Here is a 22,983-nt window from a genome sequence, read left to right as displayed (position 1 = left end):
AGAAGCTCAGCATGTTGTAACTTTTGTGAGAGTAAAAGGCGGACAACAAGGCTCGAAAAGGTTCTGAGCAACGCAAAACGGGCAATATGGTCTTCAATAAATATAGCACTTCTGGACAACACGTTACTGTATAAAAGTTTTATGCAACCGTATAGAAAAAGATATCGCGTCTGCAGTTTACAGTCGCGATTGCTCAGGTCCCCAAATCCTATTGATCCAGATCTAAATCTGAGGTCTTTAATATACATCCCAATAACAAAGAAAATCTTCATCACCCGCTGAGTCTCAATGTCGCATTTCCTCGGTGCTGCTCAGGACGTGTCATCAGCCGCCCATACTGTGACAACTGGGGCTCATTTGAAGAGCTAAAATGATTAGCATATTTTTACTAAAAAAATCATCATTTTAAAATAGAGGCCTGTTGTGCACGTGGATCTAACAACAAAATGTATATAGGTATTATGAACTCCTTATTCGGCTAATAGAAAGTGCTCTATAAATTAAACTTATCTTTTCCTTACTAAGAATACATTTACTTCCTTGGCAATTTATTGAACCCCTCTGCGACCACATAAAATGTTTGCACCAAGAAACAGCGTTTCTCGGATATTCGCCCTGAATTTGCTTTCATCTGTCGCTCTGTCGTCCCTTAAGAAGTGTATGTATCATTACCTCTGTTTTCAGGCAGGCTGGTAAATCTCTGCTTTTAAGTGAAGAGCTTTTTCCCTAATTTCGCTACCATTCTCTCTTAAAGACAGCAATTTCGCCATTTGTTGTACAGCTGTTGTCCAACTGAATCTTACCGTGCCTTCCCGGCATAGCAAAACTTCAGTAGTTATTGAATTACCAACACGGTGTGCAACAGTTCTGCTCGCTCTTTTCTTTCTTTACTGCGACATGGATTGAGAAGTTGGTACATGACTGTGGCGCAAGCTACTCTTTAGTCACTTAGGGAAAGAGATCACTCTAGATTTGATGACATGGTGCCCAGAAATCACAACTACAACGCACAGTACACCTCAGAGCGAGCCACGCTAGCAATGCTAACATTTTTAATAAATTAAGATAACGCTAAGCAATGAGCAGTCAGAATCACACCAAATTGTAGAAAGAACAGAACACCGTACATTAGCCATGCATAATAACCGAGGGCATAACTTATAATAAGGTCATAAACGCAGACACACAAATACGATATCCACAACTGATTGTAGGACAGGCATTGCAGCACAGACCGCGTATTTCCGACCAATTCTATAAAAGTTTTTCTTTCTCAAGCACAAGTTATGTGGCACACCACATACAATTAGCTGCGATACTACTGAAAGCAGCGTTACGGCGTCTCGTTTTGCGGAATTTGTACTGCGTGTGTAATGGGGTTACACAAGTGTAACAAAGTACTGCACGCACATTGTGGGAAGGGATGGGGGAGTCCGTCAAAGTGGCGTGATTAGGCTCTAACCGTTCAGCCCCAGTTTCCTACCAGAGTCTCCCAGATGGCTGATGGCCACGGGCCGGTTTCGGGCTGCCAAGCAAGTGGTCACCAAATTTACCAAAAACAGTCGCGGTACGGAAGGCCTGGTTGACGAAATCACTGAAGAGGCGAAGCGGACTAAGGCTGCGGTGAGTGCGCGTCCCTGAGCCCATGATAATAATTATTCTAACATGATAAATTATTATTAAATTCCCTTAAGCTGCATTCAGTTATAGGAATGGTAATAATGATTCAAAGAAAGGAATGGGCGTATCCTTCTGATGCAGCTTGTTTAAAAGTACATGGCGCGCCATGTACGACTTCACACCATAGTTCGCTTTTTTTTATCTCTCCTTAAAGGGACAGAGTTTGCTAAACATATGCAGCACGCCGTATTTCCTATTGGGTCATGCAGTGTGGGGCGTTTCCCATCATCAGGGTTTCGATCAGTTTAAGGCAAGAGGATCTGTAGTCCTCACTTCATCGAAGTTTAAATGCATGTTCCTCAGTGCAAATCTTTGAATCTAACCTCTTGGTTAGTATGTTTTTGACAAAATACTGCACACGCCCATACGATCAACAGCGATTACACACAGCAGAACGGGTATCATTGAAGGCAGCGAGCAACAGATAATTGGAGCCGTTGGCTCACTTGTATTAGGACATTGCCTGGTATGGTGATAATGCCGATCGATTTTCCAGTATATGCCTCGACTTGCCGGGTCGCACTAGAACTATGTTTCGATGGTGCAAGTATTCAGAGGCACGATAAGATCACCCTTTGCTGCCGTCAGTGGTGAAAGCAACACTTCCGTAGTTCTTGTTGCAAATTACACTTGTTGCAGAAAAGAGCATTATGGTATGTTGCGGGTGTGTCTTACCGTCATCCAACCAAAGAGTTTTTCTTGAAGTATAATGTCCTCTCTGTGTTCTCCTTTTTTGATTACAAGATAATCGTAGCATATAAATATTTCATAAAATCTAATGTATTGTCGTAAACCTTGCAGAATTAAAAGAAAATATCCGAGACCGACAAACCCGACACAAAGAAAAATATCTTGTTTCAGTGCCTCGCACGTATTCATACACTCAATCATTATGCTACACTGTACCAAAACTACTGAATAAGTTGCATGCAACTGGATTCGATCCACTATATGGGTCTAATCGCCGAATTTGTCTTTTTTGCTGTGAACAACTGTTGTGAACCTAGTATTGCTTTGTATTTAGAATGTTATCTTGATGTATTCTAATTTTAAGACTGTGTTTTTAGGATGTGTCTAATTTTCTGTTTCTGTGCTTTACTGTGTGTCTTATTTTCATACGGACAAAAGTAATAATATGAAACTCTTCGATGTATAAAATGATGCAAACTGATCTTTCTCCTAGCTGTTGCTCTGCCAATTATTGTGGGGGGCCAGGGCCTTGTCAAGCTGTCTTTCACAGCTTTTAGTCCTGGCCCCTTTCTTTTCGACGAAAAGAAAAATAAACTTGACTTGACTTGACTTTAAGTACTACAACGCAACACTGAGAAAGGCGACAGAGAGAAAGCTGGAACGAGCACTCGGATGTTGCTAGTGCCAGTATTAAAAGCCCGCACCCCTAGCCTGATCGCCTGGTGAACCTTCAACTCTGAGCCACTGTTTTCTTCTCTTGATATTCAATATCGTAACTCACAATGCAGCAGCAGTCATGCGCTCTTCATCGCTGCTGGTGCCTCTTCTAAAAATATCCGCATACGGGCATGGAAAATATAAATTATCTATGCTACGATTGCAGGTATAGGCCGGCAACTCTACCGTGACTTCGGCTGCATTGTCACGGTAGAAAATTTTTCGAACTTCCTTATCCGCCCCTCTCAAGTTCTGCATACTTGTTTCTTGTGGTGGGTTCTTATTGACAGCAACGGCGCAACACAGCCGTGCGGGCGGATGAATCCATTCATAGCACTCACCGTTTAAATGCTGCAACCGCATTTGCGTGTCCATAAGCTGGAGCGGTGAAGTATACTTGCGACGGCACGATATCACGTCGGCCACTTAAGCGTCTTTTATGTCCCGGATGTTCCGTCTACAGGTGAACTATAGGTGGACGGGAAGGAGTCTTTAAAAAGAAAGCAATGACTGCAGCTTCATCTCAGCAACCCCGTCGTATGTCTGCTCAGAAGTGCGAAGTGTAACTTGATGAGCCCAAAGCAGTGGGTGAAGTGAGCAATTTCCAATTTTCCTTCAATGTTTTCTTTTTTTAAGGCTCGGGACGTGCGCAGAGCAAGCGTCGCTGACCTGTTCTCTACTAAAGCCTGGGCCGCATTAACAGCTCTGTTCAGCTTCCAGCAGTGAGTTTGCTCCTTGAATTAAAGGGCAAATGTCCACAGGGTCGTTCTTTTTTATCTTAAGAGTGCGAGGTTAACAATGTATTACGGTGCGTGCGGTTAGCCACTGCGAATGCGTCTTTCAAAAGTGCGCGTCTTCATTATGTGTTTTGTGCTTCCAGTAAGTTTAACAGAGCGCTTTGTGGCTTGACGCTTAGAACTTTTTTCAGTACTTTGTCGTTAATGCAGTACGCATGTAAACGTGAAGCGGGTTCAAACTTTGATGTGTACTACGCATCAAGTCGAGTACGATATCGATGTGTCACGCTTCCGCAGTAAATCAACTTAGACTTCTCGAATATCCGTTTTCGCATAAATATCTATAAGGCGAGATGTTCTTAGATGGACCAGCGGAAAAGTTGTCTCCTGACCAGAGGAGGCAGTGTTCGCGTTAGATTTGAGCCTATTGTCACGTGCGCGCCGTTCATAGTTAAGCGTTTTCTCTGCCCTCAAGAGGATCGGTTTTGAAGCATAGCTGAGAAAAGTATCTTATCCTTGATGTTGTCCTTCACTGCTGCCATCCAATCCCAGAATTGTGGCCTTTCTACATCAGCGCGCATTGAATTCAGCATGTATGCAAAAGAAATTAGTGCGTATCTTAACAGGAAGAAACACATCACGTCTTATTCAGAAACATGGTGAGCAATATTAATTGCCAATGCATCAGAAACTCAACTCAGAAGTCATCAGAAATACGTCATGAGTGCCATGTCTGAAATCATTGACTTTTTATCAGAAACTCATCAGAAATTTTTGTAAGAGAATTAAATACAGTACCCAGAGTTTGAGGCCCGCTCTTAATAGGAAGCCGTGTGCATAAGGAAGCCCGTGGCTGCCGTGCGGTGTAGTATAATTGTATGCAGTGACTTCCGCCTGTCCACCGACAGGGTAGTCTACGGCCTGATGTGGTACCACATGACCGTGTCCACGGCTGTCGTGGGCGGTGACCCGTACGTGAACTTCACTGTCGGCGCCTCGTCCGAGTACCCGGTGAGGCTGGTCAACGCAATGCTCGTCAAGTACTGCCGCCGGCGCCGCACCGTCTGCGGTAGCTTCTGCTTCTCGGCGTTGGTCTTGGTCGTCCTCTGGCTCGTGCCGCCCGGTGAGTTGCAAAAGGCTATAAGTGAAAAATACTGGCAACCTGCAGAGAATTCGGCTATGACATCTTCAGGCGGTCAGTGCTGAGACTATATTATGCACTAAAACTTAAAAAAAAGATTAATTTATCAGGAAGCGCATGTTGTAAATATAATACATGGACCTAGCAACCTTGCACATAATAATAATAATAATAATTGGTTTTTGGTGGAAAGGAAATGGCGCAGTATCTGTCTCATATATCGTTGGACACCTGAACCGCGCTGTAAGGGAAGGGATAAAGGAGGGAGTGAAAGAAGAGAGGAGCAAATAGGTCCGTAGTGGAGGGCTCCGGAATAATTTCGACCACCTGGGGATCTTTAACGTGCACTGACATCGCACAGCACACGGGCGCTTTAGCGTTTTTCCTCCATAAAAACGCAGCCGCCGCGGTCGGGTTCGAACCCGGGAACTCCGGATCAGTAGTCGAGCGCCCTAACCACTGAGCCACCACGGCGGGGCCAAAATGCTTCTTGTGACCCCGGTACTTAGTGGTCTTCCAATGGCTACCTTCTGACCTTGTGCTCAACTTGTCTGCGGTAAAATGCTTGCGAAAATTAGGTTTTGATAATGAAATCGTCATCGTCAATCCAAATATTTCGTCACTCTCTTCTAATGCCGTGGCATTAGCAATATATATATATATATATATATATATATATATATATATATATATATATATATATATATATATATATATATATATATATATATATATATATATATATATATATATATAATTGGTTTTTTGGGGAAAGAAAATGGCGCAGTACCTGTCTCATATATCGTTGGACACCTGAACCGTCCGTGCCGTGAGGGAAGGGATAAAGGAGGGAGTGAAAGAAGAAAGGGAGAGGTGCCGTAGTGGAGGGCTCCGGAATAATTTCGGCCACCTGGGGATCTTTAACGTGCACTGACATCGCACAGCACACGGGCGCCTTAGCGTTTCGCCTCCATCGAAACGCGGCCGCCGCGGTCAGCAACCAGAATAGCAAATTCGGCAAACTCAATGCATGATATAGCCTATTTGCGGGGGCGTCACTATTCCACGTGCTCGTCCCTGTTCTTGTGCGTACGCTTCGGAGGCAGCCTTGCTATGTCGCACGGTTACCGGCATACTTGCTTATAATTGCTCTTCCTGCGCGAACCGGCATTTGCCACATGCCACTCACTCACTTATAGTGAGCTCAAAAACCGCTGCCGCTCATTCCTTGTTGGCCTCATCCGGTTATGCGTTATTCCCATAGGTTACCCTCTGTATTGTTAATTGGTGGGTGTAAGAGTCTGCGGCATGGCGAACGTAATGTGCGTAAATTTCATAACCTTCGAAAGAGATTATGACGGTTCGATCTGATATGAACAAAACTTTGCTGTGCCCCTTGTCACCCATTGGCTGCGCATGTTTCCAGGGTCGCATCGAGAGAGCATAGAGTGCTAAGAGCCTTTGATCCCGAACAGTAAAGTGAATCTGATGATGTCCAACGCTCGAGAGAAGCAAATTCACCTTAGCTCCCCACCAGCTGCCGGAATTAAGCGGCACATTACGCAGCTTATCAGGCTCAGAGGGCTTATAGGGAATTAGCGTTGCTGAATAAACTGCACGTACCCGTCGCTGTGGCTGAGCGGCCATGACATTCGAGTGCTGAGCTCCAAGTCAACACTTTTCCCGCAGCTGGGGCTGCTGCATTTCGATGGAGGCGAAATGAAAACACATTCGTGTTTTGTGATTTCGGGACACGTTAAAGCGGCAATAAAATTAATTACTAAGATTAGCAGAGATTATCAAAGCCTAGTGTGTCAAGACAGTGAATATGTGTTTTTATTCAGAACAGAACATAGACAAGCCAGAATGCTGCGTAGAAACGAACTACTGCCCCCAGTCACCCCTGAAGAAGAAGCCGTGCCGGCTCTGAAACAGGGGTTTTTAAAATTTTTGATTGGAGTTGTGTCAAAGTTTACTATAAGTCTTCAAACCCAACCAAACCGGCAGATCTGTCAAAATGTTTAGTTTTCAAACTAAAGGTGAGTACCGAAGTTGTTCGAAGGTTTCTGTAGCTGTGCCCTATAAAGCGAATTCATTAGCTACCGCGAATCATTTTGATCACTTTCAAGCAACATTATTTCGACAGACAAGTATGGTCGAAATACTCTCGATGAAGAAATGCGCAGCGGATGTTTAGAAGTTGCGCTTCGCAGAGCACTCGTGGGTGCGACTGGGCCTGCTGATGGCGGGCAAGGTGGGCACGTCGGTGAGCGGCACCGTGATGCGAGTCCAGCAGAGCGAGATGTATCCCACCGTGGTGCGCTCCGTCGCCATGGGCTTCTGCAACACCATGGGGTGGCTGGGCTCAGTCGTGGCACCTTTCTTCGACGACCTGGTACGGTGTACGCTCCACACACCGCGGACGCCTCAGAACGGCATGAAGCACTTGGCGGTTGATGAGCTTCGTAGATGGTTCAGTGCAATCCAGGAATACATTCACTGTTTGCACGTACGGCCTGTGTCGAAAATATACATCCCAAGAGGCAGCTTAAAAGACATGTAGCTCTATAAAAACTTCCCAACAACCCCGGGGTCCGTAAGCGCTGGAATGGTCAAGACGGCAGCTCTTCCCTGCTTGTAGAAGTTCGGTACGATGCCAGTTCAGAACTGAACCGCATTGCATGGTTGAGAAAAAAAACCGGTTGGCTTTACGCTTCTAACGAACGCTCTAGATTAGGGTGACTACGAAGGAGTCCTATCCACCCTTTCTGTGCTTTGCTGCAAAATGTGCGCTCCATCGTCACCATTACGGGCCTAGTTTTGCCACCGCTGCGTTATGCTCGTTTTTGGTGCGGAAGTGCAGCGCTTAAGAACACTCTTTACTTGGCGCAATCAAAGGCGGCCGCATAGGCCGCGGCAACTATTGGAACCTCTCAGTGCAAGTAAAACACTGGAAACTAAAACCGCGACACATTTCACGTCGTTTATTTCTGGCTTGATATCATCATAAAGTCGTATTTCATTTGGTCATGCACAGGCATGCTACAAAGCTGCAGAGAAAAAAAAGAAAAAAATCAAGCTCAGTTTTTAGCCATCTAGTTACACAGTAGCGCGCATTCCAAAACTCATTGACCACTCGCTCCAGTCGATGACAGTTCATTACGCGTGCTATCCGATTAATCGGTCAGTTAGGCCCTAATACAAAAATAATTTTCGTGTTCACCAAACATAAAATGAGGCATAGGCGTCGGGCGAAACATAACGATGCAACGAAAGTACTGTCTCATGCAGCATAAAGTGGGCAATAAGGAGAGGGTGGAGAGCCTGTGGGTCCAATGTCATTTGGACCGTCAGGGGTAAAACCTGTGTGTGTGGGATAAAACATGGGCAAAGTGCACATAACCTACTGGGGCCCACATTAAGCAGTGTAGACAGCCCATGCCAATTTGCACTCGTCGCTTACATGTCGGCCCGGTGTGGGCAGATCACCTGAAGTTTTCTTTCGAAGAAAACTTATCGATGTGGGCTGCTAATGTGTTTCGAACTGGGAAATTGTTAGGAAGGTAGCCTAAAGTTATAGTGCATCCTGGGAGGTGGCATAGCTATTCTGGCGTATTATGGGATCATTTTGAGCCACTTACGTGACTGCAAAAGCAAAAAACATGCGATTTCTCTAAAAAATTAAATATGCTCAGGCATTGCCTTATAAATAGCTTATATTGTTAACTTACGGGCACGAATAATACATGTTAACCATTTAAAAGAATCAGCCCCTCTGTGGATGATCTTAGGCCAACAGCGGCATTGCATTTGCCATTTTAATGCGTTGGTATTTGAATCCCCACCTTGAAAAAAATGGGTTTGGCGTAGTGTTATGCAGGCCACCTGCCCAGCACCTGCCACATGCCATGGTTGGCAGGTGTCAGAATGGAGAGTGTAAATCCTCCTCTTAACTTGTAGGAGAGATGAAGGAGAAGCCATAAATAAAAAAAAACGACTAAGAACGACTCAGCAAAAATGAAAAAGACGAAGAAAGACTAAGAGAAAAAAATTACCTGCCACCTACTGGTTGGCAGGTGGCTAAATGGAGTGGGATACCTTCCTCTCGTAAAGGCAGGAGAGGCCAGAGGGTGGCTGCCCCAGGAAGAACCTGGAAGGTGGCTACCGTGGACAGGGGAGGTTCTCAGGCGGACGGAGGAATGCGCAACCTGAGAGCGGCCTATTCACCGGGTCCATTCCTGCTAGGACGGGCCGTCGTCCGGAATTTCCCAGGAACGGCCTTCTAATCCTTCAGCTTAATAATCGAAGCAACGCTCCCGGCAGCCCTCAGCAGCGAGCTGCTTCTAAAATCCAAAGGGCAATGAAAGTTGCCAGCGCCTGATCAGAGTAGCGACACACGCCGGGGAGCGCGCCAGCCTTTCGGCTCATCGCGTGGGCTGCTTCTCGTACCATGCCCACGAGCAAACGCTTCCAAATGAACACACTTTGGCGTGCAAAATGAACGCGACATTCTCGGACCACTAGCCGACTCTGATGACGTGGCGATGCATTTGAGCCAGCAACGACGGGTATCCTAGTTAGTGGTTGCACGAACCTAGTGGTTTGTGCATCCCCTCTCATGCGGCAGACATGCGGTTCGATCCTCAGTACCGCCGAGTACCTACCGCTCATACAACGGGCACAAGATTTCCCCTGGCCTGATTCTCGGCTTCTTTACGATGAAATGCTTGGGAAATGGCTCGTTAACCTCGCCTTGAGTAGACCAAATAACCTTGTGCCATGGCGCTCTGTGGACACAGATGCCCCTGGCCCATAAACATTCATCATCATTAACGCGCTAAGCAGGCAGATGCACGCAGGCTATATTTCAAGATTCTGACTTGGATAGTCATGTCAATTCTGAATGAGACCAATGCAGGATCAGCAGGGGCAACCAAAATTTGAATTTGTCCACATGCTCCCTACGAGGGGAAGATGTACGCATTATAGAGTCGCTTCTCCTTCTTGTCTAAATGACCTGTCTAAATGATTGTCTAAACGAGACCTTCAAGTATGACAAGTGTGAGAAGCCAAGTATCAGAAAAAACTACGACAAGGTTATACCCTCAATACCGACTACAAGCCAGCATCGCTTCTTGTCGAACCCTTGAAGCGGTACAGACACAAAGTTTTTGGGTACCCGTTTTTGTTTAGTTTTTTTATGGGGAGGAAGAATTGAGGCAGGCCGACGAGCATAGTAATCATTAAAATGCTCAAAACTCTACTGCACAGCGTGAATTCAATCAATTGCAATTTAGTACCAGCATTCTCGGTTTCGGTCGGCACCAGTGCTCAGGTGTACTTTGATGTCACGGACGACCGGCAAACCTGGACTATCCCATTCCTGATGACATCGGCTTCACCAGCAAGCACTGGTTCTTCCTGTGAACAGCCACTGGGTTCTGTGACGTCACAATAATTAGGGCAAGTGCACCTTGATGTCACTCGATGCGAGTGGAAGTGCCCAGCCCACCTCGGACAACATTCAGAATCTTATTAAATCATGTCCCACTCAACGCCTGCGACTGAAACCTGTTGTAGAAGGCATTTACTTGCGCCCATGAAACAAATCATACCGTTTGTTCGCGTTCGAAAATTTGTGTCTGTAATTTTTTAAGTGACCTCAACACGTTGCAGCCTTCTTCCCACAGTTCGCTTGTTGGTTTACCTATGATGGGACTTATTAAAATTAATTAAAAATAAAGCGTCCCGCTTGTGGGTAACTGAGGTGTTACTACGGTTTCCTATGCAGGGTCACGTGACTCAGTCCTGGGTGCCGAACGCAATGGCGGCAGGGCTCTGTGCGGCCGGCGCAGGCTGCTCCCTGCTACTCCCGGAGAGCTATGAGAAGACGCTCGACGATAGCTTCACTGCGCAGGATGGCGCTGCAAAGTGAGAAGTGTTCGCATCACTTTTCGTCAGCTATGAAAACAGCAGCGGTAGCCTAGGAGTTTCATCATTCGCCTCACTTTGAGGCAGTACTGGGTCCAGTCTCCACAGCCGTCGGAGTTCTCACCGGTTTTCCAATCGGTACAAGCTTTCCGACCCACCGCGGTGGCTCAGTGGTTAGGGCGCTCGACTACTGATCCGGAGTTCCCGGGTTCGAACCCGACCGCGGCGGCTGCGTTTTTATGGAGGCAAAACGCTAAGGCGCCCGTGTGCTTTGCGATGTCAGTGCACGTTAAAGATCCCCAGGTGGTCGAAAATATGCCGGAGCCCTCCAATACGGCACCTATTTCTCTCTTCTGTCACTCCCTTCTTTATCTCTTCCCTTACGGCGCGGTTCAGGTGTCCAACGATATATGAGACAGATACTGCGCCATTTCCTTTCCCCAAAAACCAAGTATTATTATTATTACAAGCTTTCCGAAGGTCTGGAGGTCGTGCTCTCTCAGTGAAGCATTTGGGAAAGCGCTCTTTGAGCGTCACGCTTCGCCGGTCCGTAGACAGAAAATGATGGCGCTAGGCAACAGCAGCATCGGCATGTCGACGCATACAGCAGGAACGCTACTGTCATATACTTGTCGAAGCAAATATCTCCTGAAACAAACGTAGTAATGCCTACGCATTGTAGGACGCGACACGAAACCTTATAGAAGTATGGGAATGTGACTGCCGTAACAAAGCATCTCCCCAAGGCGTTCAGATGGTATGCAGGCAGAAAGGCATGTCAAGCACTCCTAAAGGGGTCGAATGTTTGAAACTTGCAGGCAAAGAATGCGTATTCTTTTTGTGCGCCATTTAAAATGGTGACGCAGTCGCCAAATGAACCCGCGAAGGCATTCAGGCTTCTCCGCACTGCACAGCGCCGGGCAGGGCCGCAATGATGACGTTACGTAATAATAATTGGTTTTTGGGGAAAGAAAATAGCGCAGTATCTGTCCCGTATATCGGCGGACACTTGAACCGCGCCGTAAGGGAAGGGATAAAGGAGGGCTTGAAAGAAGAAAGAGGTGCCATCGTGGAGGGCTCCGGAATAATTTAGACCACCTGGGGATCTTTAACGTGCACTGACATCGCACAGCACACGGGCGCCTAAGCTGAAACCGCACGGCGCGTTTTCCGCGAGCGAAAAACGTGACGCGTGGCGAACGCCCGCGTTGCCGCCGATGCGCGACCACCTGCACCAAAAAAGGGAGCGGCGCTTTCGCGTCGAGATGCGCAGGTAGCAGAGCCATCTGGTGGAAAAACTACAGAAACCAAAATGCCACGTGACTTACCCGAACTCTGACTGGCGGACGCGCCGCGTACCCCGCCGCGGTGTCTCAGTGGTTAGGGCGCTCGACTGCTGATCCGGAGTTCCCAGGTTCGAACCCGACCGCGGCGGCTGCGTTTTTATGCAGGAAAAACGCCAAGGCGCCCGTGTGCTGTGCGATGTCAGTGCACGTTAAAGATCCCCAGGTGGTAGAAATTATTCCGGAGCCCTCCACTACGGCACCTCTTTCTTCCTTTCTTTCACTCCCTCCTTTATCCCTTCCCTTACGGCACGGTTCAGGTGTCCAAAGATATATGAGACAGATAGTGCGCCATTTTCTTTCCCCAAAAACCTATTATTATTATTATTATTATTATTATTATTATTATTATTATTATTATTATTATTATTATTATTATTATTATTATTATTATTATTATTATTACGCGCCGCGTGAGGCGTTTTTTTCTACTCCGAGCAGCAGCACGCGGCGGCGCGATTTCGTGACGGATCATGCTGTGCACGCGCCAAAATGACGCGCGCGTCCCACAATCCGCGCGTCAATCGCGCCGGAAATCGCCCCATGCGGTTCCGCCTTTAGCGTTTTTCCTCCATAAAAACGCAGCCGCCGCGGTCGGGTTCCTGCGTTTTTATGACGTTACGTACGAAATAAAATGGTTTTGGAGCGAAGCTGTATACCTCTACCATCCAAGGAAATTTTCGTGTCGTCGGCGTCGTCAGCAAAAAACGCCAGGCTAAAAGTAGACTGCTACTCCAAGTGGAAAAGTACCCAACAGCATAGCGATCGTATATCACGCTGATTATAAAACTGTCGTAATGGGGAAAAAATAATATATGCATATATATATATATATATGCATATATGCATATATGCAAATTTTCCTTATATATATATATATATATATATATATATATATATATATATATATATATATATATATATATATATATATATATATATATATATATATATATATATATATATATATATATATATATATATATATATATAAGGAAAATTTACGGAAAATAAAAATATCTACAAGAAAATAATTAAAATTTGGAGGACGCTTAAGCTTCGCCTTTAAGAGCGGGACGCAACAGCGTGTTGCAGCGTTGTCAAGGGACCCACGGAACGCCATCGTCCGTTCGGCGCGACGCCTTGCCCGTTGGACATTTTAAGGAAAGGAAATGATGCCCGGAGTGTCGTACATATCTTGGTGGACATCTGAACCACGCCGTAAGGCAAGGAAAATGAAATGAAAATTGGTTTTATGGAAAGAAAATGACGCCTGTCTCACACATCTCGGTGAACACCCAAACCGCGCCTCAAGGGAAGGAATATTTCCGAAACGACGCGTTCCGGTAAACATTACGTTTGCAGCTACTTCGAAAGGGGTTGTAATTCGAAGCCCTCATGTGTAGTGCACGCAAACCGCATAATGTATGACAACGGCGCCTGCAAGCAATGCGAAGCACGTTCCTTCTCCCCGCGTGTTTTTCTCGGTAAAGATTATGATTGCGTTTTCGTGTCGTTGTCTTAAGCAAAAGGCGCCAGGCTAAAAACTGAATGCAAACAGCGCACAGCTCAAGTACATTTCACTTGTCTATGGTGATGATGAAGAAAGTATTTCCACCAGAAGAAGACCCGTGCCCCTCCGGGTCTGCATGCAGGCATCTGGCGAAGGGCAGCGTCGCAGCTGGAAGACTAGCAACGATATAGTCGCGCAGCTTCTGCTACCAGGCGGGGAGCGTAGCGTTTTAGGTCGGCGCTTCGGAGTGTGGTCTCCCATTCCTCAGCATTATTAATTCTGCCATGCCCTGGGGCGTCTGCATATTATGTGTTCCAGTGTAGAGGTATGCCCGCAGAAGCGAATGTCCGGACCCCGTAGAATATCTCTTACGGGTCCAATTGGACTTATTTTTGGAAATGTGGCGTAAGGTTTGAAGGTTGCTTCACTTCCGCCACCGGTTGGCCCGGTATTGCACTGTCTCCGGGTTCGGCCTGGTCTTTAGCGCGTCTTTACTATCCTGTCTTTCTATCCCATCTTTCAACTCTCCTTCTATCTGCACGTGGTAGCGATTGTGGCTCGGCTTCAGCCAGTGAGCAGGCCTGTGCACTTTCCTTTTCTTCCTGGCAACAACAGAGAGAGAGAGATGCCCACAGAACACTGGTTTCACTCTTAGTAGAGCCACGTGCGGGAATTTTCAAGTGACGTCGCAATGGGTAACTGGGTCCCATTTTACAGCTTCGCTGTCCAACCACCTTCACTGAACCACAATTTTTTCTCATTAACAGTTTGTAGCAGCATCTGTAGTACAGCGTCGCGAATGGCTGCAGGCAAAACCTGCACTTTGGGCTTAAATTTACTTTAGCAGATATTTTGTACTCGGCCCTTAATAGTTATGGCGCTGAATGCAATAGCTTGGAGTGCCCCTGCAGCTAGTCGGTGGCTTGGCTTGCAGTTGTGTTCTCGTGACTTTTGATCAATTTGAGCCGATGTACGCGTAATTTTGCTGGAAGGATCGTGAGGCGAGTGTTTAGTGCGAAAGCTTTTATGAGGCCTCCGTGTACGAAGTGAAAGTAGTGTCTCCTTTTCTCCCCATCGGCGGTGGGACTCCGTTGAAAGGTGCACAACTGGCTCCCTTAGTCAGCGGGTACCTCAATCACGCTTTGAGGTACGCCCATCGCCACATGTATACAGCCTAAGAGATTTGGTTTTGAGGCCAGCAGCGTGCCTCGTTATGAACCCTTAGCGACCGCAATCTGTAGAATGAGGAATGGCTTCGCGTCCTCGATCCTCACAGGCTTTGTACCGCTAGGGGAGCCCGTTCGTTGTATACTTTTTTAAAGCGAACGCTTTACTGGCCTGGCCGCGAACTTGCGATTTCGCCTTGGCGGTGCTCCGAGGAGGCACATGACGTCACAGCGCGCGCCTCGCCGCGGATATTAAAGCGAAAGCTTTACTGGCCGTGAACTTGCGATTTCGCCGTGGCGGTGCTCCGAGGAGGCAGATGACGTCACAACGCGCGCCTCGCCGTGAATATTTTTCTTTTTCTCTCTCGTTCCCTATTAACTACTGCGCATGGGCCACTATACTTCGTCTCACAAGATGTTTGCAGCACTACGGAAGGTAGAGCTCTCTCGTCCAATCAGGGCTGCAGAAACGCAGAAAATAGTCCCTCGAATATTTGAGGAGTGTATGACTATTAATCAAAACAATAAGCATTGCAACTAAAAACATGATTTGGACAGGTATATTTAAATGGTAGGGAGTGTTTCAATCCCTGGTGAAATTACCAGACAAAGCCCGTACGGACGCAGCTCTGCGGAGGCCTGCTGCGAGGTAGTGATGCGTCGCCACTTTCCAACATGGCGTCGGACGAGTCTGTTGTGTCTCCTGTGTGCTCTACACCGACAGTGCGCTGTTTCCCCAAGCAGGCGAAGCAGGTGGCTTTAAATGTTCTTGAAGCGCTTCGCGTCGAGTGCGGGGGCAGTTGGAGTACAAATGCGCTCATCAAGAGGAGGGCAAAACTCACGCAGGTGAGCGAGCGAACGCTTTACAAGTGGACAACGGAGACGTTGAACGCGCGCCGAGTGTTGTCACCGAAGAAGCGTGCTGGCGGAAGAGGCCGCGAGCGGACGAAGAAACTGGACGATTTTGACCTGAGCGTGTTGCGAAGGGTGGTACACACCTTTTTCCAGAGAGGGGAAATTCCAACTATCGCGAAGGTGGTTGCGCATTTCGAAGAGGACGAAACGCTACCGACCGTGTCCGCAGCGACAATGCAGAGGATGTTGAAGAAACTTGGCTTCCGATATAAGAAGCGCTCTCGGAATGCGATGTTAATCGAAGCGACGCACATTGTGCAGTGTCGCCGCCGGTACCTGCGCCAGATAGCGGAGCTGCGACGCCAGGGTAGGCCTATTTTCTTCACCGACGAAACGTGGGTTAACGCCGGCCACACGCGAAGTCGAGTGTGGACTGACTGCACCATCCAATCTGCACACCAAGCGCATCGATCCGGACTGTCGACTGGTCTACAAAACCCCAGTGGCAAAGGTGGCAGGCTTATTGTGACGCATTGCGGTAGCGAGCAAGGTTTTGTCGAAGGCGCAGCGGAAGTTTTCCGAGCTAAGAAAAACTCGGGCGATTAGCACGAGGAAATGAACGGGGAACACTACGAAAACTGGTTCTCCAGGAGACTTCTCCCACTACTACCACCCGGCAGCGTTATAGTGATGGACAACGCGCCATATCATTCTGTGAAGCAGGATAAAGTGCCGCGGATGAGTAGCCTCAAAAAGGACATACAGGCTTGGCTGTCCGGAAAAGGTGTCGCGTGGAGCAGCGGCATGGTGAAGGCCGAGCTCATGCAGCTTGTCAGCAATGTGAACACAGGTGGGGAGCAATACCGTGTCGACTGCATTGCTAAAGCTGCTGGCCATCTCGTTGTGCGCCTGCCACCGTACCACTGCCAACTGAACCCGATAGAGCTTGTCTGGAGCGACGTCAAGGGTTTCGTGGCCAGCCAAAACAAGACGTTTAAGCTCCAAGACGTCGAGCCTCTGGTTTGGCAAGGCATCACGCAAGTGACTGTTGAGAAATGGAAGAATTACGTGCAGCATATTATCAGTGAGGAAGATGTGATGAGAAAACTGGACCACATCATCGACGATGTTGTTGACCAGGGACCGGCCATTGTTGTCAACCTGGAGGACGACACAACCAGCAGTGCTGAATTCAGTTGTTATGAGGACGATGAGATGATCGAACCCGTTTAACGTGCGTTGCCTCTCGCGCAGCACATGGGCTTGTTTTGCATTTCGCCACCATCGACACTCGGCTGCCTCGGCACGCTGGAGTAAATAAATTTATATGCACACGACACGATTACTGAAATTTACTGCGACGCGACAACAGAGGAACTGATGAGAACAGTACCCTGGTTGTCTCACATATATCGGTGGACACCCGAACCACGCAGTAAAGGAAGGGATAAAGGAGGGAGGGAAAGAAGAAAGACAATATTTCGGTGGACACCCGAACCGCATCGTAAAGGAAGAGATAAAGGAGGGAAAGAAGCAAGAGAAAACTGAAAATTGAAAGTTGGATTTTGAGGAAAGGCGCGGCGCTGCGCGGTGGAACACCTGTGGCTCGGTGCTACTATAAATAGAGGTAGAAAGAAGCCACCTGGACATCAGGTGGATCGAGCCACAGGCGCGTAGGAACACACTAATGTAGTGCGCGCCATCCTGATTGGACGAGAGAGCTGTACCTTTCGTAGTGCTGCTAACATCTTGTGAGACGGAGTATAGTGGCACCGAGCCACGGGTGTTCCGCCACTGCGCAGCGTCGCGCCTTTCCTCAAAATCCAACTTTCAGTTTTCTCTTCTTCGCCTCCCTCCTTTATTCCTTCCTTTACGGCGCGGTTCGGGTGTTCCCCGAGATATGTGAGACGGTTACTGTGCCATTTCCTTTCCTCAAAAACCAAACAAAACAAGTAAACCGACGGCGTTCATAGAGTTCATTGGCGTTGACAACTTTGCAATGGCCGTTCATTTTCACGAAAGGAAAAGCGCACAAGCGGCTCCGTGGGTCAGTGGAGACCTCAATCTCGCTTTCATGTGCGTGACTTTGGTGTCCAACTGCAAAAGCCTGCTTTGATTGCGTTCCGCACACTGGATAGGCAGCGCGCCCTCCCATCCACCCTGGCAGGTGGCATGCAGTTAATGGTTGATCGCGAGAGATTGATCACCAAATGAACCCTGCGGCCTATAGCTATTGCTGCAATGCCGCATGTCAGCCACAACGCTGTCAGCGCTAATGCATTCAGGCCACATCTTTGTCTCACCACCGCCACATGTATCAAAGCACGAATGAGGCGTCCGCATATCCAGGGAGCCAGTTATGCGCCCTTCCTTTCCTCAAACCCATCGCCGTCTAGAACATTGTCAACGCCAACGCCAATGAACACACTGAACGCCGACATCTTTCGCTTTGTATATCCTGGATTAGCTGAGCTAATTCACACTAATTTTTTGACAGGGGCTGTTCGTGGCGGTGGTGTTTCAAGTGACGTCACAATGGGTAATTGGGAGTTGTTTTACAGCTTCACTGTCCAACCACCTTCACAGCGTGGATTGGAGCCACAATTTTTTGGGGGGGTGGGGAGTAAATGGCACAGTATCTGTCTCACATATATCGGCGAACATCTGAACCGCGCCGTAAGCGACACAGGAGGGAGTGAAAGAAGAAAGGAAGAAAGAGGTGCCGTAGTGGAGGGCTCCGTACGCTGCGCTACGTTTACAGCGAAGAAACGTTGCTTTAATAAAAAAAATGCTGGCGGTTTAGCTCTGGTTAACCCTGGTCGAAAGCGAAAAGCTTCATCTCCCTGGCTACGTTTGTGGTCGAGCGACTGACGGTCTCCACGGCAGGTGTCGCGTCGAACACACCTAGCGTTAGGTTGAACGCATCAAAGTGCACCGGCGTTTTATGCAGAACGCACTTAGATGCCCTGCGCATGCGATGCCAGCAGACGCTTTCCCGCTTGGCCGAAGGTCAAAGTCAAAGGTTTACCGCAGCGGTGGCCGAGTGGTTGAGCATCCGCCTCGCATGCGGGAGGTGCGGGGTTTGATCCCCATTGCCGCCGGGTGCCCACCGGTGATACAATGGGTACAAGCTTTCCCCTGCTCTGGAGCTCGGCTTATTTATGGTGAAATGCTTGGGAAATGTGTCTTTGACCCCACCATGAGAAATCGAAAATACCTTGCGTCATGGCGCTCCTTGCCCATAGATGCCATTGCACCATAAAAATTCACAATCATCATCAAGGTCAAAGGTCAAAGTTCAAGGTCAAATGTCAAAGTCAAGATAGTTGGTGTAACAGCCGCTGGTGTCGCTGCTGTAGCTGACGTCATGTGTCGAACCTGACCACCACCAGTTATGCTCGTGGTTTCACCTCTAACTACATTCAAGGGCAAACTTGAGGCCCCGCTGACTGCTCTAAAAGCTGGCGTAGTGAAGATTTTCGCTTCTAAAAAAATTCAGGGGGGCACTTTGTTGACCTAAAGTGCGGTGATGCGAAAGCCTTTAGCGCGGTGTTGCTTCTTGTGTCGCTGTTTAGTGAATAATAATTAATAATAATTGGTTTTGGGGGGAAAGGAAATGGCGCAATATCTGTCTCATATATCGTTGGACACCTGAACCGCGCCGTAAGGGAAGGAAAATGAAATAAAAATTGGTTTGACTTTGGCTATGACTGATTATGAATATGACTAATATCTATAACTACGACTAATGACTAAGGCTGATGACTTTGGTTTTGACTAATGACTATGAGTAATGACTTCGGTTATGGCTATGACTATGACCAGTGACTATTTAGTCATAAGTGGTTGAAGAGCGTGACATCGGATGGGCAGGTGCCATGAGCCATTAAATGCTTTCGCCTTAAAACCAACGCCACTGAAGAAAAAAACTGTAAAAATAATCAGTGGACAGTGCATTATATGAAAAATTATGCGATAAACAATATGCCAGGCACGATATATGTTTTAAGGACAAAGAAATATTATTGCTCAAAATTGAAAAAAGCACTGAACAAGACAAATGTTGCATAAAAATAAAAAAGGAAACTGTTATTATTTTTTAAATTCTGTTCAGTGTTACTGTTATTCACATTAGTGTATATCAGGATTAAAAAGATGTTGATCGTTGCTTTTTTCTCGCTCCATTTGAGCGCCACGCCTCCATTGTTGCTAACTGAAGTATCCACATAAGCATACAGAGAGCGGCCAGCAGTTTGGTAGTCAGTGCACGTTAAAGATCCCCAGGTGGTGGAAATTATTCCGGAGCCCTCCACTACGGCACCTCCAATTCTTCCTTTCTTCTTTCACTCCCTCCTTTATCCCTTCCCTTACGGCGCGGTTCAGGTGTCCAACGATATATGAGACAGATACTGCGCAATTTCCTTCCCCCAAAAACCAATTATTATTATTATTATTATTATTATTATTATTAATTTTATTATTATTATTATTATTATTATTATTATTATTATTATTATTATTATTATTATTATTATTATTATTATTATTATTATTATTATTATTATTATTATTATTATTATTATTATTATTATTATTATTATTATTATTTGGTAGAAGGGGCTCACTTTTGCCACGAGGAGTCGGGAGCTCACATTACGCAAGCAAGGCGTTAGAAACTGGTACTTGACGTGTATGGAAAGTAAAGATACAAAGGCCAGCAGGTTTGTGGAAATTTTTGATCCGAAAAGACTTTAATACCGAAGTGACCATACTACGGTTTTAACGTCATAGCATTAAAGCCCCACCGGGAAAAAACCTTGAGGAGACACTTAAGCTCCGCATTAAGAGGTATAACGCGATTACGTTAATGACGGAGTCATTTTGAGATACATATGAAAGAAGCCACCAAAGCCAAGGAGCATATGGGAATGCTTCCTTTTTATTATTATTACTTTGTGGTGTTGGTCAATGGGAGATTAATGGCGTAGTTATTTTATCGCTTATAGATAACCGATCATAAAGCAGATTAAAAGACAACCATATGCCGCGGGTGGGCGCGTTGCGGAAAACCTATGTCTCATTCTCACTCATTTTTGAGCCCAGAAATCGGTCTCAGCATCTTGTGCACTTGCCGTGCTCACATTTTGTACCTTAACTCTTTAGTTGCGGCTTCATGGATCGCACTTTCCGACACATCGGGAGCGATTTCGTCCGATTACCTTACAGTGACGCGCCTATTCGAATGGAATTCCTCCTAGATTTTGAGAAGAATATCATTAGGGACAACAGATGGCCTACCGCTCCTTTTTTTCGTCATGAACATTCATTCGGCCTTCCGTGAATTCGCGGCACCACTTCACCATATTCTATCGATTCATAGCTTTACCACAACGGCACAGTCCTCTCCGGGAATATGCGCTGGCGGTTTGCAGTTTTGCGCGCAGAAAGTGTATTCGGATCGTGCCTCACATTTGGTGGGAGTCTGAAACAAAGCAGACATTTCGGAAACATGCTACTCGGTCAAGCGCTGCAGACCTCTACAAAGCAGGAGAGAGCGGGTAGGGTAAGGTTCAAGGTCTGTGGAAGAACAGCCATCTTTCGCTGCGTTTTGTGACATAGCTGCTATGTCACAAAACGAGTTCGTAGCTTGTCCATGCATGTGCGTTGTCCGCGTTTCCAGAGGCAGAAATGTAAAAGTCCGCATATGTATTACGGAAACTGAAGCATCTCATTTATATATTCCGGCGGTGTGTGAGCCAGTTATGAGAGCTTAACATATTACACTGTTCATTTATTTAACTCTTAATTGCACATCTGAAAGCAAGCGGCAAGCGTTTGATACCCGCAGGAAACGGATTCCTTCAGACTAACATTCAGAATAACAGTGTCTCATTAATGCATGTATTCTTGCTTAATACAACGAGAAGTGCTGTATCTACCATGAATATTATGCAACATCGTTATAATGCTTTTGCATACGCATTTACTGAATAATATCGGAACGCAATATAAAAATTAAAAAGGCTTTTTATCGCTATGCGAGAACTGTGTTGTCCTGTCCTTTCATGAATTTTCATTTCCTGTTTGTACAATATGTGTGCGTGTGAGAGAGAGAAAGGCAGTATGTGGTTCTTAGAACGACTCCGAGAAGGATTTCATGTGCAACTGAAATTGACGAAGTGGGGGAATTTAGTTGATGAAGTGAAATGTGCTGAGGCATACAACACATGTGGTTAGCCCCTGTACTTTTTTTATCGTGTGGATCATATACGCGAAGAGCACAAGGCCACAAACACCGCCCACTATGCGAAACGTGCGTTCAGTTTACCACCAGCTCTGTCCATGTTATGATATCCACATCTCTAGTGTTGTGTGTAGTCACCTCTGTGGCGTTTCCCTCTCCGGCCACTAGGTGGAGCCAGCTGACGCGCCCCTTGCGAGATCAGCGTGGCAGAAAAGCACTGCTCACAAAGAAGGAGCCCAGCCAAGACACACCATCAGCGAATCGACAGCAGGATAGCCTTTGGAAGAAGCTGCCGGGAAAGGCGAAGCGAGAGACATGTTCTATAGAGGGGTCTCCACCAGATCTTCACGACACCCTTGGACACTCGGCAGCGGAGGAAGCTTTACCGATGGAAGTGGTTTCGCTCGAAGATGACGTTGATCACTTCGCCGCCGTCCTGGGCGACGGCACCACAGACAAGAGCAATGAAACGGATGTATAAAGGTTTGCTTACTGGCAACAACTGGTGTATATGCATGGCAACAAAACATGGCGGAGTACGTACGCATTCCTGCAGTGGAGTATAGCCAAGGTGCAGCGCGGATACTTCTTCTTTTTCTCCTTAGTAAGCATGGCACATGCCCACGCAGGGGATTGGCCAAGGTTCAGTAGATAATCCCAATGAGTTATTTGCGCGGGGAAAAATAGGCGTGAGAAGACTGAATCAAGATAAAAATGAGGAAAGTCAAATGAATTAAAGAAATATGAATTACCAGGAATAAAATCGAGTATTTTTGGACATGCGACAAAATTTTGTATACAGCTAACAAGGTAATCGATCAGTTGCACTTATGTAATCATGAAGGTAGCCGCAGACACTACTTAACGGGAATCCCTTTGCGCTCGCACCGAACGAAAGAATAACTGGAAGAGACAGTGGGAGTCCTAACCTCGAAAGAGGGACCTCCAAATACTGTTTTCTCTGAA

The 22,983-nt window shown here is 46.8% G+C and overlaps 1 protein-coding gene and 1 pseudogene across 3 annotated transcripts in view; both read left to right on the top strand.

Annotated features, from left to right (window-relative positions):
* LOC144094745 (solute carrier family 22 member 4-like) overlaps positions 1–22,609 on the top strand; it is a 35,624-nt gene extending 13,015 nt beyond the window's left edge. For 2 of the 3 annotated variants that reach the window (XM_077628656.1, XM_077628655.1), the window contains 6 exons: positions 1,476–1,623; positions 3,724–3,809; positions 4,733–4,947; positions 7,179–7,360; positions 10,757–10,896; positions 22,186–22,609. In XM_077628656.1, coding sequence (XP_077484782.1) covers positions 1,476–1,623; positions 3,724–3,809; positions 4,733–4,947; positions 7,179–7,360; positions 10,757–10,896; positions 22,186–22,498 — 1,084 coding nt within the window. In that variant the 3' untranslated portion in view covers positions 22,499–22,609. The remainder of the gene's footprint in view (positions 1–1,475; positions 1,624–3,723; positions 3,810–4,732; positions 4,948–7,178; positions 7,361–10,756; positions 10,897–22,185) is intronic. The other variant, XM_077628657.1, reaches the window with a different exon arrangement.
* Positions 14,116–14,234, top strand: LOC144095711 (U2 spliceosomal RNA; annotated as a pseudogene).
* Positions 22,610–22,983: the final 374 nt, after the last annotated feature.

This window comes from Amblyomma americanum, chromosome 6 (assembly GCF_052857255.1).
Source record: "Amblyomma americanum isolate KBUSLIRL-KWMA chromosome 6, ASM5285725v1, whole genome shotgun sequence".
Taxonomy (NCBI): domain Eukaryota; kingdom Metazoa; phylum Arthropoda; class Arachnida; order Ixodida; family Ixodidae; genus Amblyomma; species Amblyomma americanum.
This window is presented reverse-complemented; position numbering and strand designations above follow the sequence as displayed.